Source organism: Sciurus vulgaris (assembly GCF_902686455.1).
Source record: "Sciurus vulgaris genome assembly, chromosome: 8".
Lineage (NCBI taxonomy): Eukaryota > Metazoa > Chordata > Mammalia > Rodentia > Sciuridae > Sciurus > Sciurus vulgaris.
Window position 1 is genome coordinate 17,639,530 of NC_136468.1, and position 16,779 is coordinate 17,656,308.

General features: G+C 39.7%; 1 protein-coding gene across 3 annotated transcripts in view; it reads left to right on the top strand.

Moving 5' to 3' along the window:
* Positions 1-16,779, top strand: part of DGKI (diacylglycerol kinase iota) — a 432,523-nt gene that overhangs the window by 133,691 nt on the left and 282,053 nt on the right. For all 3 annotated transcript variants that reach the window (XM_079150095.1, XM_079150096.1, XM_079150097.1), the window contains exon 2: positions 4,173-4,281. In XM_079150095.1, the coding sequence (XP_079006221.1) occupies positions 4,173-4,281 (109 nt within the window). The remainder of the gene's footprint in view (positions 1-4,172; positions 4,282-16,779) is intronic.

The following is a 16,779-nucleotide window of genomic DNA, read 5'->3' on the forward strand; positions in this document are numbered from 1 at the left end:
CATCCTATTCCCAAGCACAGGATCCACTTGAAAAGGGAGTTGGCAAGATGCAGATGGTTTACCATGGGAGCCACATAAAGTTGGAGACAGTGGAACCAGAACAAATTGAGAGAAATTTGTGAAATGGATAAATATTGCTCCTTTTACATGTTTTCCCATAATTTTTAAAAAATTCTCTACATTAAGAGTACATGCTGTATGTTTCTTTTGATGAGTGTGTTGTAAAAATGTTGACGCTGTCACATATTCTCTATAAAAGTCGTAACAGTGGGGTTCCTTGTCAACGACGATTACACAAAGCGGTTCTGACGTTTTGTATGCTTAACATGGGTTCTTCCTCTTTTGCATTTATGTTTACAGGGATGCTTTGGAGGATTTCCAACCCTCTCAGCAAAGAATATAACTGAAATATAAGGCTTGGATATAATTCAGATCATCCTAATCAGATTTCTGAGACCTTGATCGAATCAGCAAACTGTTTTGCTTAGCTTCTTGGTCAAGTTCATTCATTCACTCAGAACGCATTTATTGAATATATGCTGTGTCTACCCTTGGGCCAGAATGTAATAAGATTAGTAGATGAATTGAACCCTGTCCTTTAGGAGTTTATAGTCTTATTGAACGAAGTGAAGGAAATAATAGAATGCTGTTTAAAATGTATGATGGCTTTTATGCTTTAAATATGCTCGAGGTCTTCCATGTCAGGTAATTGGCATTAACTGTGACTTTATGCTTTTGAAACTGCATTATAGAGTATTTTCTTTTCATATCTATTTCATGGTTAACATCACAGTCCTTTTTCAAAGATGCTTTTGTGATTATAGTTATTCCTCCCAAAGTGTTGTTGTGAGATTAATAGGAAGAATCACTGGTATTTCATGGTTTTGCTGACTATAGGTTTGGGAGGATTTTTAGCAGGAATAAGGAATGAGAAGTTGAAACCTCGTTGATATTTTTTCTTTTTATTGAAGCAAATTGTAGCATAAAACCACTGTCCCACCATCCCCCTCCACCACCTACCAAGGGTCATTTTGCTTTTAAATGTCATCTCCCACAACCAAGATACATTTAAATAAAAAAGTAACACACATTAATTTTATTTGAGGTCTGAAGTATAACAAGATTACTTTCTTATTTTGGCAGAAAAATGTGTATTCATGTATGAATTTTTGGAAAAAAGGATTTTTCCCCATGGTTATTTAGAAGAATGGAAATCTGTAAGCAGAAATTACTTTCCCTCCCCCTGCCTTATAGTAACTGCATTTTTTTTTTCTATTGTGCTTTTGTGAGCCCCATTTGCAAGTTATAGACTGGTAGCCACTTTGATGTTTCTTACTTATTTTTCCTCCTAATTAATATTTATATGTGCAGTTGATATATAATTTTCTTCAATTAATTACATAAAACCAACCTTAAATTTGCATCCACAATGAGGAATAAATGAGCAACAAAAGACTTGACTGCTTCTGTTCACAGGCTAGAAAAGAGTATGATTTGACTGCAATTTCATTAAGGATTAAATGTTTACATATCTCTTATAGCCACATTGTTCTTCTCCAGTGCATACATCCCTTGCATACTAATTAGACGATCTGTGCTATTTGCCCCTCCTAGCACTCCTAATTTGGAAGAGTAATTCGATTTTGGTTGTCAGAGAACACAAGTTCCAATGCGTTGAATTCATTTGCCCTGCCGTTTGCACTGGTGCCTGACCCTAGAATTCTATTTCCCCTCTTCCTCCTCCTCCTCTCCCTTCTACCCCCTCCTCCACCTTCCTTTTTTCCTGATCACAGCTGCCTGGTGCCAGTTCATGAAAAGGTGAAGGATTTGTGTCTTTCTTGTTCCCCGGCACTTGAGTTCTTCACTCATCCTAAGGATCTGTGCTCCTGCAGTGTTTGGTATTTGTGTGTGTGTGTGTGTGTGTGTGTGTGTGTGTGTGTGAAACATTTAGATTTAAGCTGCGGATACTGTTGAGGACCTGAAAATGGGACTCCATTTTTCTGACTCCATAGAGATCTGATTTTCTTATAAAGCAGAAACTGATTTTGTGGCACAAAGTCACAGACAGAGCCCTTCCAAATGAGAGAAAATGCCAGTGAAGAATACCAAAGAAATTCCTGCAGTTTTGGTTGAGGAAAATGGTTGCGGGTGAAAGATCACAGAAAAGAATCTTCCACCACCGTTCCTTCGTTATTACTCAACAATTAGGAGCAGGATTGGGTTGAGGAGTCAGAATGGATGTTGTTAATTAGTTGCCTTGGTGAAAGTGAGGGAAGGGAATGTCCTGTCATTGGACTGTCTTCATTCAAGGTCTCCATTCTTACAATGACCCCTAGGGGATTCTCTAAAGCAAGTAAGTGCCTTGCCTGCTGCCTGCAAGTTTGATAAGATCACTTCCAGTTGCTGAAGACCTTGTCACTATTCCTGGAACTTCCTGGTTGGGAATACAAGAGGCTAAAAAGGATTAAGGAGAGAGAGCTAGACCCTCGACAAGCTCTCCGACATAGTTCATCACTGATGAATGGTAGCCCAATCCTGTATTCTTTACTGGATTCCCTGCACCTTTCCTGGGTGTTAGGGCTGCTGTCTATCTTGCTCATCTTCACAGTTTCCACTTCCTGATGGAATTTTCTGAGTCCAGTGGGCATGCTGAGAGATCACCTTTCTTTTAGGGTTCAATAAAACTTGTACCCTTTACTGTTATATCTTCTCCCTGCTGGTGCGAGCACCTTTCCTTGGTGGCTCAGTGCTGATGGGATTCATCGTAGATCTACCCAACACTGCTTTTCCTTCTCTCCACTCTGCTGTCTGTAGCCTTCTTTGCTTGTGGTGAGGTGGGTGAAGGCACCTGAGGATCTGGGCCACAGTGTATCTGCAGGCTCAGTCTCTTCTTATGCAATGTTCAAATGTCTCAAAGTGTGGTTGAGACAAGTTGCAATTGGACATAAAGTCGGTAGAATGAAATTGCCAAGGTTTTCCTCTAGAGGTCCCCTTTGATGAGTCTCGGTAAGTTGTCATTCTCCGAAACGCCCAAGGGTACTTGCTCTCAGGGAATCCATTAACACAAAGAAGGAAACACCTTGGGAGCCTGTGTGAATGCGGATTTCTATGCCTCACCCTCAGCCTGATTGGACTCAGAGCTGCTGCGTCCCAACCCCCACCTGATTCTAATTCAGTTGTTTCTCAGACTGGACATAGGTACTTCTAGGGAGGAAAAGCCCTCCCTTCTAGGCATCTGTTAATACAACAAGATTATGATTCTGTACTCATACTTAAGCTCTAGACCTTTGTTGGACATTTTTGATGGGCTGTTCAAAAACAGAACTATTGTTCCTGATAATACTGTGATCTCCCTAGGTGATCTCTGCTTGCTTTCTTTTTTGTGCCATTCTTATTCTTTCCATGACATTCTTACTTCTGATCCCACAGCTGAGCCCTTTACTTTGCTAAAGCAGCTTCTCTTATTTTTTATCCTTGCAGGCTGAAGTTCAGGCCAATCTCAGCCATTCTTGATTCATTCTTTCCTTTCTGAGTTTAATTCTGTTCAGTTCCATTAACACACCTAGGTGCTAAAGAACGTGTTTTGGTCTTTCTCTGGGGTCCTTGGTGAGGTGCTAATCTTTTAGCACTTGTACTTCCTTGGCAGATGCAGATTAGTCTTTTCCCATTTAGAACCTCAGGCTCCGTGGTCCTCTGCAAGGGCAAAGGAGGTTGATTCTGAGAGAAGAGAACATGTAAGAGTGGACTTTTAGCTGCCCTGGGCACTGAAAGGATTTCACCAGAAGGCCTGATGAGCCTGCTTTTTTTTTTTTTTTTTTTTTTTGCTTTTAGTCTCTGGCCACTTGAAAATTCTCCAAGCATTGCAACTGCCTGAACCCTAGATCTTTTTTGTAAATAGAGAGGCCTCCATTTCTGTTTTCTGTCCTCACCAGGGGCTCACATTTTTCCTTCTGGTCCTGAAGCAACATTTCCCCACAGGATTCCCTTCAAGCTCCTTGTCTTCTGGGACCTGCCACCCTCTTCCTTGAGAGAGCTGTATTCTAACACACTTGTAAAGGGGTTCAGATGTAGAAAGCTAACTTGGGCATCGTATCTACCCCAGGGGAAATTTTGTACTCTGTACAAGATTCTGATACTGGTTTTCTTTTTGTTTTCTTTTCTTCTTGCTGCAGGAAAGCAATCTCCCGGGCAGGTCTCCAGCATCTGGCTCCTGCACATCCTCTCAGCCTTCCCGTGGCAAATGGTCCAGCCAAGGAGCCCAGAGCAACTCTGGACTGGAGTGTAGGTGTCAGCTTTTTCACTTGAACCTACTTTCAGCTGCATGTTATGTTTTACTCATTCTCAAGATCCCTAGAGCTGTAAGACAGACATGATGATTTCCAGTATCGCTCACTGACTAATCTTCGGATGTCTAAGCCCTAGCTCCATTTCCAAACTCATAGGAACATAGCTCCTTTAATATGAAGTCAGATGTGTTCAAGATTAAAATGAAAACTTCACTAATCCTTTGAAGCACTATTGCCAGGCTTTATAGCTGTGAGATAAAACTTACCACATGCACAGGCTTGGTCGGTTTCTGCCAGGTTGGTGAGGATAAACAGACCTTACCCTTGGCAATGTCGTGGGATCTGAGACTGACTTCATGGAACTTCCTTTCCTAAGTCAAGCTGGCTTTAGGGGATACTTTGCTCTCTGGATAGATGAGGACCTCACTTTACATTGTCCTTCTGTTGGTTACACCTCCTCCCCCGGACACACCCACAAAACCTATTCTCTTAATTTGAAGATGGCAGGCTGGAATTCTTAAGTCCAGTAGAACACACTTATGAAGAGTCTTTGGTAGTTAAGTTCTTGGTTAATAACATCTCTAACTGTGGACTAAAAGGTTTCATCCCTTCCTAAGGCCATCTAAGGAACAGCGACAAGTAGAGGAGGGCTGCTGTGAAGTCCTACCACCCTGTCTTGATGATGACCCTTGTTTAGCATTTTTAGTTGAGTTCGAGCAGACAGGATAATCTGTGTTCTTTTCTTCTCTTATGGAACAGAAAGGTGGGGTGGAGGAAGGAGAGGACTGTTTTTAAATTGAAATTTATTTTTTAGCTGATGAAAACATAAAAATCATGCATAGCCATGCATACATGTATACATTGTGTGATGTTTAAATCAGGGTAAACATATCTACTTGAATTATCATGTATTTATGGTAAAAAATTCAAAATCATGTATTCTAGCTTTTTGAAATATATGCTACATTATTATTATTTATGGTCTGCTAACCATGAACTAGCGCACAAGAACTTCTTACTCCTGACTATGACTGAGGACCCATTGATCAACCTCTTCCATCCTCCCTCCAACTCCCCAGCCCCTGGTAAATACCATTCTACTCTCAACTTCTAAGTATTAAACCTTTTTTTATATTCCACATATGAGTGAGATCAAGTAGTACTTGTTTTTCTGCGCCTGGCTTACTTCATTTAATATAATGGTCTCCTGTTCCATCCATGTTGTTGCAAATGACGAGATTTCATTCGCTTTTATGTCTGAACAGCACTCTATTGTATTCCTGTGCCACGATTTCTTTATCCATCTGTCAGCTGATGGACACTTAGGTGGTTTCCATTTTTTGGCTGTTGGGAGTAGTGCTTCAGTGAACACGGGACTGCAGATGTCTCTTTGACATACTGATTTCATTTCCTTTGGCTCTATGCTCAGTAGTGGAATTGCTGGATCATATGGGTAGTTCTATTTTTAATTTTTTGAGGAATGTCCATACTGTTTCCATAATGGGTATGCTAATTTGCATTCCCATCAATAGTATGCAAGGGTTTCCTTTTCTCCACATCTTGTGCAGCAGTCTTTGTCTTTTATCTTTTTCATAAACGCCATTCTTATGGGGATGACATTGTATATTTCCCTAGTAATCAGGGATGTTTCCACTTTTTCATATATCTGTGGGCTATTTGTATGTCTTCATTTTAGAAACATCAGAAATGTCTATTTAGATCTATTACTTATAGTAAAAATTGAGGTTTTTTTTTTTTGCTATTGAGTTTTTGACTTCTTTATATAGTCTGGATATTAACCCTTGTCAGATGTGTAGATTTCAGATACTTTCTCCATTTGTATATGTTGATTGTTTCCTTAGTTGTGCAGGTTTTCTGTTCAATGTACTTTTGCTTTAGTTTTCCTGTGCGATTGAGGTTTTCTCAGAAAATCATTGCCCACTCCAATGTCATGAAGCATTTTCCTTATGTTTTCTTCTAGTAGTTTCAGGTCTTAATCCATTTTAAGTCTTTAATCCATTTTGATTTGATTTTGGTACCCAGTGAGAGATAGGAATCTAGTTTCACTCTTCCATAGGTGGTGTTCAATTTTCCCAGCACCATTGATTGAAAAGACTGTCATTTCTGTGATATGTGTTCTTAGCACCTTTGTTGAAAATCAGTGAACGCAGATGTATTTTTAAAGCATACCTGCCATGATTTAATCTCCTTTGTGTTCTAACACTTTTTCCTCCTCCTCCCCCCAGCACATATTTTTTCACATTCTCATTTTACATTCTAGACATTCATCAATGTAGCTGCTGCCTACATTTATGAAGTATCCGGCAAAAGACTAGATGTAATTGAAATGTATCTTCTTCCTTGATGGAGATATCATTGTATTGGAGCTTCCCTTTATTTTAAAACATTGATAATAGTGTGTAGAATGTATCACAATAGATTACATAGTTTATATAGTAGAGTATATTTAATTCATGATTTGGGTATAAATATACCAGTGTTTGCATAACAAAAAATAATTAAATGTAGACACAAACCTATATTTCAAATTATAGGGGGATTTATGTAGACTAGTGGTGAGAGTGTTATGACTGAAGCACCCCAAAAAGTTAAATATTCTTGATGTTTCAAACAATCCCCTGGTCTCAGCAGCAGGTCCCTGTCTGAGATAAGAAATTCTAATGAGGAATAGCTTAAATCATTTGGTCAGAGACATTCACTAAAAGCGTTCCCTGCCCATTGCATGACATTCGTCAAGTCACTTGATTTCACTTAGCTGCATCATTTGTACATGGGATAACTGTGACCCTGGCCCCAGGGAGACTTCTTGGGTACTGTTAAGACCAAAGGCGGCAACAAGTGTGGAAGATATTTTTTTTTTTGTAAACTGTGGCAGTCTTCAGTTTTGTTTATTGAAAAATAATTAATGAATTCATACATCAAACATATTTGAGCACATGCTTTATCCTAGAACTTGTGTGGGTTCCTTGGAATGGTACAGTGAAGAAGGTACAGTTTCTGCCTTTGAGGGGCTTCGAACCCAGGGGGGAGACAATAAATCAACAGCTGGAACACAGGTTGTAGGACCAAGAACAGAGGGGTTCAGAGTGGGTCAATGGAACGTGAGAAAGGACCCTCAATTCCCACTTGGTGTTGGAAATAGTCATCAGCAAAGGCTTTAAATAAGTGTCCTGCTTGTGCCAGTTTTAGGCTAGAAGTATTATTTTCTGATTCCTGCGGAGAGGTATGTACTCAAATATTCATCGCAGTGGTATTTTTGGCTGCTGGTGGGAGGCAGCAATGCAGGACAGGAGAAGAACAAATAAGAATGAAGGCTGGTTTGTGTGTAGTGGTCTTTTGCTCCTCCCTTTCCTTCCCTCCTCTTTGATTGTGGGCACCCTATAATGGCAGTCTGTTGAAATTATGGCATGAGAAAGAGGCAGATTGTTAAAAAATATTTTGGTGGCTCCTTTTTTTTTTTTTTTTTTTTGCCAAGACTTTCGATTACTTGTTTTAAATTTTTTTGGCTTTTCATTCTGAATGTACTTTTCAGCAATTTCATTTATATCACATTAGTTTGCTCTTCTGTTCAAAGAACCAAATCAGGAAATTCTTCGTTCCTTTTAAAGTATAAGAAGAGTCCGTGGGCTTAACTCTTCCCTTCATCTACGCCCTTGTTTGGTTCCTGGTGAAAAATCAGGGCAGCAACTAGTTCATCCCCCACCATTAGCTCATGTTTCTGGACTACATGCATTAAAATGATTAATCCGAACTTACTCAGTACTACTGTTTACTAAGGAATGATTAGGCTTGAGTCTCCCAAATAAGGGCGAGAAAGAATTGACAGGGCTGGGGTGTAGCTCAGGGATAGAACACTTGCCTAGCATATGCAAGGCCCTGGGTTCAATCCCTAGCACCGGCCCTGCAACATGCAGCCCCCCAAAAAACCAAAAACAACTCCAGTTACTTAATTACTTGCCTTGGATGAGGTACAGGGCCCAACAGTGTTCAGCCATACTTTGGAGGGGCTTGACCATAACAACTGAACAGGGGAGGCAAGCTGATGATTCCCCATTCCCTTCCTACCTCCTCCTTGACTATTGACATTCTCTTTGGTCTGCAACCCTTGGGCTCAGGGGGATAGGTGTCATCTCAAAGGCCTCAAGTAAGGTGACCCTCTGGGTATGCTACATCTGCTGGCCTGACTTCACCAGTAAAAGAACAGATACAGGAGCTATTCATGGTGCATCTGAAGTTGCAAGGCAGGCAAGGTCAACCTGCAATTAGGATCTTAGTCACTGAGTTCCTACCTTTGAGGACAGGGCCCTGTTCTGACCCAGGCATGTGGGACAAAGCCCTCTGAAAAGACACAGTTATTTCCTTGCTATCCTTCTACAGAGGTGTTGGGAACTGGTCTGCTCGTGGGGCTCCTGTGACACAGGTGAGCGCTGGGATAGTGAGCCCAGACTGCAGGCACCCGCACAGCGTCGCCACAAGGACGCTATTGTGAGTCAGTGTTTAAGCTTTTGAACGAACTTAACAATGTCTTTTAAGTATCCTGTTTTCACACTCTCATTTCCCTCCTTACTAGTAAATAGTCTCTCTCTTAGTTTTAGTTGTTCTTCGAAGTCCAATACCCACTCTCCTTCTGTGGTTTACTCAAATGGTTTATTATGACCTTTAGGATTTCCTGCCTTGTATATATGGTCCCACTTCCTGGACAACCCTTTTGAAATACTCCCCTTCTCTGCCTGTGCCCAGGCTCCCCACCCCACAAAGGTCAGGGATAAAACCCTTGGTGATGATGTCCAGAGGACCCAAGTCGGTCTTCAGTGTGGTTCCTGAGTGCGCCAAGGACAAGAGTGGACCCTGCACTCTGCCCAAGGTGGAGATGGGTGTTTGCTATGGTCATTTCCTCCCTTGTTCTTTCCCAGGCTGCTCATGTTTTAATCAAGCCAGTTCTGTGTATCTTATTCATTCTTTGTTTGATTCCTCACAATACCTGTATGCATAGGGCATTGTCTTAAAAACCTTAGAACCAATTTAGTGTTTTCTGTTTGCCTTGAGGCCCTCAGTTAGGTTTAAGGCTCTGTGAAAGGACAGGCAGTCTCTCCTGCTGTGTCCTCTTCTCAGGGAGAGTAGAGGATGGAACCTGGGAGCTGCTACATAGTTACTAACGTTGGGGGTGAATTGACAGCTTTTCTATTTAAGCAGGAAGGAGACTATCCCTGGGACTTGACAGGCACTCAGATAATCTCCAGTTCCTGAAAGGCTTGGTAAACTCTTACTTGAAAAACAAATGGATGTGTGCTATTTTAATGCTAAGTAACTCTTTTGAAATTTCTTCCTAATACAGTACATTGTGTTAGACCACAAAGCACACTCAGTTGTTTGATCTTCCTACTCCTCCTGATAATGTCCTTTCTTCACCTTCCTGGGGACAATGACCAACTGGTAGGGACTGTTCCCCTGACATCGTAAAACACATGCCAGCCAAGCCAGATTTGGAGGAAATAAGTTAAATTACTAGAAAGGGAGGAAGTAATGCTCAGAAAGGAAAAATATTCTCATCTCCTGGGCTGGATTCCAAGTTCCCAGTTTAGTGAGTTAGCCCATTTAGAAGTGTGTCTGTTCTGTAGATAATGGTGTCTTCTCTTAAATGTCACATGCCTCTCCTGCAGTGGAGATTTAATTTGCACTTGGAAATCTCTTCTGTTTTCAGTATTGTAGCAGAGAGCACAGGCGGTGGGTCTCCTGTCTGTCCCTACTGTTTATAATTTTGGTTTTGCCCATTACACTGCCTAAAACAATCCTCGGGATAGTGGGGGGCCCCCACCAGATCTTTCTCAAAGGGAGTGTTGGCTTTGAACCCAGTATCCTTAATTTTAGTTCATTTTTTCTCCTTTCCGGGAACAGATCCTCCCATCCATCCCAAGTGCTGCAGAAAACAGAGCCTCAGCAGAAACAAAACCAGATCCCCTATCCAGACCACCTCTCCTTTCCTTTAGTTGAGGATGCCAAGGAAAGAAGCACTTTGTCCCAAGCAGCACAGTTGGTATCTGCCTCACAGTTTGATTGTGGGACAATGTCGGGGAGCCAGAGACTTCATGTGGGATTGGTTTAAACTGGGTTATGAAACTAGGTCATTTTATCTTTAGAAACCTTGAATGAAAAGCCAGGAGGAGGCAGGGGTGTGTGCGTGTGCGTGCCTGTGTGGTCTGTGTGCACATGTTCTCATTTTAGTCCTGTCCTACGGAGTCCTGGGAATCCTGTGTGTCAGGTTTTGGTGTCACCAGCCATAGACCCTCCCAACTCACTTCTTGCCCCTTTCCCATCCCTGTTTCAAAAATCAAGTCAGATCAACCAAGGTCATTAGATTGCTGAGTAGGACAGGCAGACCTACCCTCTGTAGTCAGTGAAGACGCTGGCCTTGGCTAGCCATGTTAATGGTGGGATGAATCTACTGTGATTCACAGACTCCTGTTAGTCCTTTATTCCCTCAAACTGAGAAAACTTTAAATTAAATCGTATGGGCTTTTGGGAGAAATCACAGAATCTATAGCTTCACAGTTCTGAGAACTGTCTAGGTCTAATTCCTGCCACTTGGCTAGAGATAATTTAACACTGTCTAGTAGAAGTAGATGTAGACCATAAATTAATGATAAACTTTCTAGGAAACCATGTTAAAAAAGTGAAGAGAAATAGGAAAATTGATTTCAATACTGTATTTTGTTTAACTAAATATATTCCAAATATTGTCCTTTCAGCATGTAAATCAATATAAAAATTATTAGTGAGATGTTTTACATTCTTTTTTCACATTGTCTTCAGACTGCTACGAATTTTACACTGACAAAATACCCTAATTAGTCCTAACTGCATTTCGAGTGCTCAGTGGCCATATGCCAGTTACACAGAATAAATCCAAACCAAGACAGTTTGCTACCTGTTTTTATTCTGAAGATTTTCAGGGGAAGATAATCCATATATTTTCCCTTTTGCTTTTGTATGGATATTTACATAGGACACATTCATAATTCTTATTGCTTTAAAACATTTTTATAATTATCAAACATTTTAAAATATTTTATTAGTATCTTCATTTTGTATAAATTATTTGCTTCTGACATGAGTGCATTTTTATATGTTATTCAATCTCTAACACTTTCCGTTTTTACCTTTATACCTCTAAGCATTACTAAGATTTCAGTAAAACTTGCACAAGGAATCATATTTGTACCTATTAATCTATATTTATATTTATTTAAGTGTATTTCTACTCCTAGGTAAATAGATATGTTGTTGTAAATCCATTTATATGAATATGTGTAAATCTCTCTATATAAATATACCTAAATAAATATATGACTTGTCTCAGCACTCAAGAGTCCAGAAGAAATGTTATTCTCATTTAAAAATGGGAGAGTTGTTTTTCCTCTCATACAGATGGACAGTTTAGGGGGTTGTATATTATTTAAGGTGGTATTTCAAGGTGGATGTGTAGAGAAGAAGCAAGAACAATGTTCCCAGGTGGAGACAGTAAAATCAATAAAAATGTGGCAGACAAAACAAAACAAAAAAAGAAAAGAAAGAGAAATGAGAAAGAAAAGAAAATTTGGTATGTTTAAAAAAGAATAATACAAGATAAAAATGAAAAAAAAAAGTATGAGGATGAATAAGAGAGGTATAGAGAGGTTAAAGATTGATTGGTTGGCACCATTAGTAGGAGGTCTAGTATGCCAGATTGCATTTGGATTTTATTTCATATGTCATATATAATTATGCAAGCATTCGGAGCAAGAGAGGCATACAATCACAGATGCATTTTATGGAAATGAAGCACATACCAGTGTAAAATAAATCAGAGCAGATATTAGAATTAGCATTCAGAGAAGAAACCAGGGCTCAAGAGATTCAGCTCCCTGTTCACTGTTTAGTAAGTGACCTGGGGGCAGATGCAGATTATGAATGGAAGCAGACAAAAGGAAGACGAAAGAGAAGAGGTCTGTATTGGTTGTAGGTAGATGAAACCACTGTGAATGAAAGACCAATGAGGAATGGCCCAATACAACAGAAGTTTGTTTCTCATCCATGGGGCAGACCTGGACTGTTCCAGGTGGTTAGGTAGGGAATCAGGTCCTTTCTCAGATACTTATTCAGGGACACATATGCTGACGTCTAAGCGGCAGGCTTCCAAAATCATACCAGAGAGTGAATTCCCAATGAACCTTTGTGGCAAAAGAGCACGGAGGAAGGCTGGTAGGAGGATTTAATGGACCAAGCCTGGAACTTCTGCTCGTGTTCCATCAGTTAGAACTTGGTTACGTGGCCACACCTAACTACAAGGGAGGCTAGGGAATAAGATCTAGCTATGTGTCCAGAAAGAAGAGACAAATTATCTTAATGAATGGCATCCTTGGCTACATAAACTAGAGAAGGAGACTTGCATAATGTAGCCCAGGCCAGATACCTTTATGCATATTCAGAAGTTCCTAGGGTCACCCTTACTTTTGCCTTTAGTTGCAAGTTTGTGAAACCCTAAGACCACATCAGGTTGGAGAGTTTTCCAGACAGATATATATAACTCACCGAAGACTGATACACCCACGATTCTGGCATATTACACTCCTTTCCTAGGGGAGTTGTGGACAGCGAGCTAACATCTGTTAGCAACCATATACAATGCTACATGTGGCATATTGCCAAACAGGGAAGCGCCTCTGATCTTTGGTGTCCAGAGTCTTAATTAGGGCTCATGATGTAGATGTGGTTGACTGCCGTGGGGTTGTTCTTAACTTCTAGTTCCTCAGGAGGTCAAACTGACTCTATGTAGTGAGTGCTCCCAGGCAAATAAATACTTTTATCTAGTTGAACATTCCAAGTGCTTATAGATTACTTTCTTGGTGCTGAGGGCAAAGACCAGACTTTTTAGGTAAGCTTACTTTTTTGAATTTCATTAAGCATTATACCAGAGAGACATGCAAGGGAAGGACAGGATATGGGAAAACAGTCTAGTTCAAACTGCACTTTATCTTTTTCTTGCATGCCTCTTTTTAAGGGCTCTGCTTCTTTTTCTGATTTTAAGAGTCTGCCATGTCTCTATTAGGCATCCATACTTGTCCAAACTAAGACAGGTAAAAATAATTATTCTCTTTTGCTCCTTAGAGTAAGATATAATAGAAATGTACATTCATTTCTTTATTCAATGATTTTTATTCTTTCATTTTTTACTTCCTCAAATTTATTAAGCACCTACTCTTTGCCAGACACTAAGTTAGCTTCTGAACATTCAGGATTCTAATGGTTCTTTGACTCTAGGATAAAAGGAAATATAAATAAAATAATCATGCCAAAGTATAAATAATTTGCAGCTTAGGTAAATGATGGTTTTATGACAAACTGGGTAGCTTGGCTTAAGATTTGGAGGCAGTGAGGACATTTTAGAAGTTGTGACAGTTGATCTGATGACCAAAATATGAATAGAAATTAACTACATAAAGTCAGAATGGAGAAGGATCAGAAATTTGAATAAAGAAATAGCATATTCAATGAACCATCTTTGATGTGGGAACATTTGAACAGAAACCTGAATTAAGTGAGGTGTAAGCAATGTTAGACAAGAGAGCAGGAAATTCAGCAGATCTGTGGTGAAAACTTTCTTATCCTGCTTGAGAAGTAGCCAGGGGACAGGGTGACTCCACATTGACCACTGAGACAAAGTGTGACAGAAGATCAGGTAAGAGGAACAGGAAGCAAGACAGCAGAGAGACGGGAAAAGAAGAGAGGCACCCAAGGACCATGTAAGGAAAGGCTTAAAAGTCTTCCAAGATAAAGAAACTGTGGTATATATACACAACGGAATATTACTCCACCTTAAAGAAGAATGAAATTATGGCATTTGCTGGTAAATGGATGGAACCGGAGAATATTATTCTCAGTGAAATAAGCCAATAAGTCTGAATGTTTTCTCTGATATGCAGATGCTAATGCACAATAAGGAACAGGGAGAATAGAAGTATTTTGGACTAGACAGAGGGGAGTGAAGGGAGGGGAGGGGGCACGGGGGTAGGAATGATACTGAATAATGAATCTGACATTATTACCCTATGTGTATAAATGATTACATGACCTGTAACTCTGCATCGTGTACAGCCATATGAATGAGAAGTTATACTCCATATATATATATATATATATATATATATATGATGTGTCAAAATGCATTCTACTGTCATGTGTAATTAATTAGAACCAATTAAAATACGTTTGAAAAAGAGTCTTCCAAAAGCTAAGGAAGAGTTATGAGTGGATCAGTGACTTGTTCAGATTTACATTTTAAGACAATTACTTTGCTTGCTCTTTGGAAAACTCGGTGAAGAGTCAAAATAGAGACGAGACACCAGTTGGGTTAGGAGGGTATTTGAAAATTTCAAGTCAGAACTGGTGGTACCATTAGATGTCTTGAGAAGTGATTGGGTTTCAAACATATTTTGAAGCTACAAGTAATCAGATTAGCTACAGAAGGTATGAGAAAGAGAGTCATTTGTCCAAAATGACTCCAGTTTTTAGCCTATGCAATAAGAATGGAAATGCCATTTGCTGAAAATTCAGGGAGAAGATTTGAGTAAGAGCAGATCAATGGAGGAAATCAAGAGTTTTTGAGAATGTAAAAATTTGAAATGCTTATTAGGTCTTTGGAGAAGCTGAGAGAGCAGTTTTTTTAAAAAAAATTTTGTTAATGAGTCTGAAGTTCAAAGACAAGGTTCTTACTGAATGAGTAATTGAGGAGGCAATAATTATTTGATGGGATCTAAAGTCATGAGAACCGAGTGCAATAACCTAAGGACTACTTGTGGATGGAGCAGAGCTGTGGGACACTCCAATATCATATTTAGAATTTGGGAATATTGGAAGGATCCAACAAAGGAGACCAGAAAAGAGAGTGCATTGAGGTACCAGAAAAACAGAGTAGAAAAAGGGTCCTTACCAGAAACAGTGATACTCTGGGTCAAAAAAAGTCAAGCTGGAGACAGAGTTGGCCATTGGGATCAGCCTAGTGAAGTCACTGGTGATCTAGAGGAGAGTAGCTATAACAGAATGTGAAGGAAGAAAGCCTGATGGAATTGGGTTCAAGAAGTAGTGAAGTGGAAAGGAAGGAGCAAATAAAGAGAACTCTGTGTTGAAATTTTCTAATAAAGGGAAGCAACCAGTAGAAGTAGATGTGTGGGTCAAAAAATCAAGCTGCTGACAGATTTGTTTCTTTCAGTCCTTATTTTTGTATAGAGCATTGATCCAATATACAGTCGATTTCAAATTTTATTTTTATTTGCTTGACTCTGTGTCATATCGTTTCCATATGACTACTCTCCCTCTTTGTGCTTCTTGGTGACTATGATATCCTATTTCATGAATAATATTCTATTTCATCCTCCTTCTTGTAACCATTTTTCTTTGTCAGCATTTGTAATGTTTCCAACTTTTCAATCAATTTTCAGATGGTAGAAATAAACTTTTTAAAAAAAAATTTACTTATTTTTTACAGATTGCATTTTGATTCATTGTACACAAATGGGGTATATCATTTCATTTCTAGGGTTGTAAACATTTGTGTAATCATACATGTACATAGAGTAGTGATGTCTGTCTCATTCCACCATTTTTCACACCCGCTTCCTTCTCATTTCCTTCTACATAAACTAAACCTTTTTAACGTACATATTTTTTCTTCCATTAGAACTGTTTTTTAGAACATATTCCCCAAAGTGAGCATAGTAGTTTAAGTGCATGAATGTTTTGTTTTACTCTGCTGTTTCTTTAAAAAATTATGAAAGTTTGTTTCCTTCTTCATTGTCCTCAGGATCTGTATTATTAGCTCTGAGCCTACTCACTGTGAATTTATGGTGTTATGTCTCCTTCCTTGAAATCTGACGGGGCCCACCCATGCCATGGTTCTCTTCCTCTCTCACAAATGATGAAACAAGACAGAGAAGTATCAAATGTAATAGATCCTCACTCATAGACAGATTCTATGATCTATTATCTAAAGAGGTTAAAGGTGTAGTGTTGGGTCTATTGGATTATTGGGTACCAGATTCTGCAGCACATTAGAGTCACCTCAGGAGTTTTGAGTAGTGCTAATGCCCAGGTTTCACTTCAAATTCATCAACGTGAACTGGAATGGTACCCAAGTATGTTTTTAAAAAAACTCACCAGATTATTACAATATATAGCCAGATTTGAGAATCAGCATGCTGGAACCACTGTGGCAGGGTAGAGCAAAGCTTTCCCCACATCAACCCCTCTTTCCCTTCCAAGGAGTTCTCTCTTAAATCAGGGTCTCACTTAAGAGTGAAGCTGGCTAATCTGGGCAGTCTTGCCATGCCTGGTTCTGAGGTAGGATTGACCCACACACCTCTGAAAGCTTGCAGGAGGCGTACCCTGTGGCAAGGGTGCAAACAGCCTGTGTCCCAAGATCCAGCCCACCAGACTAGTG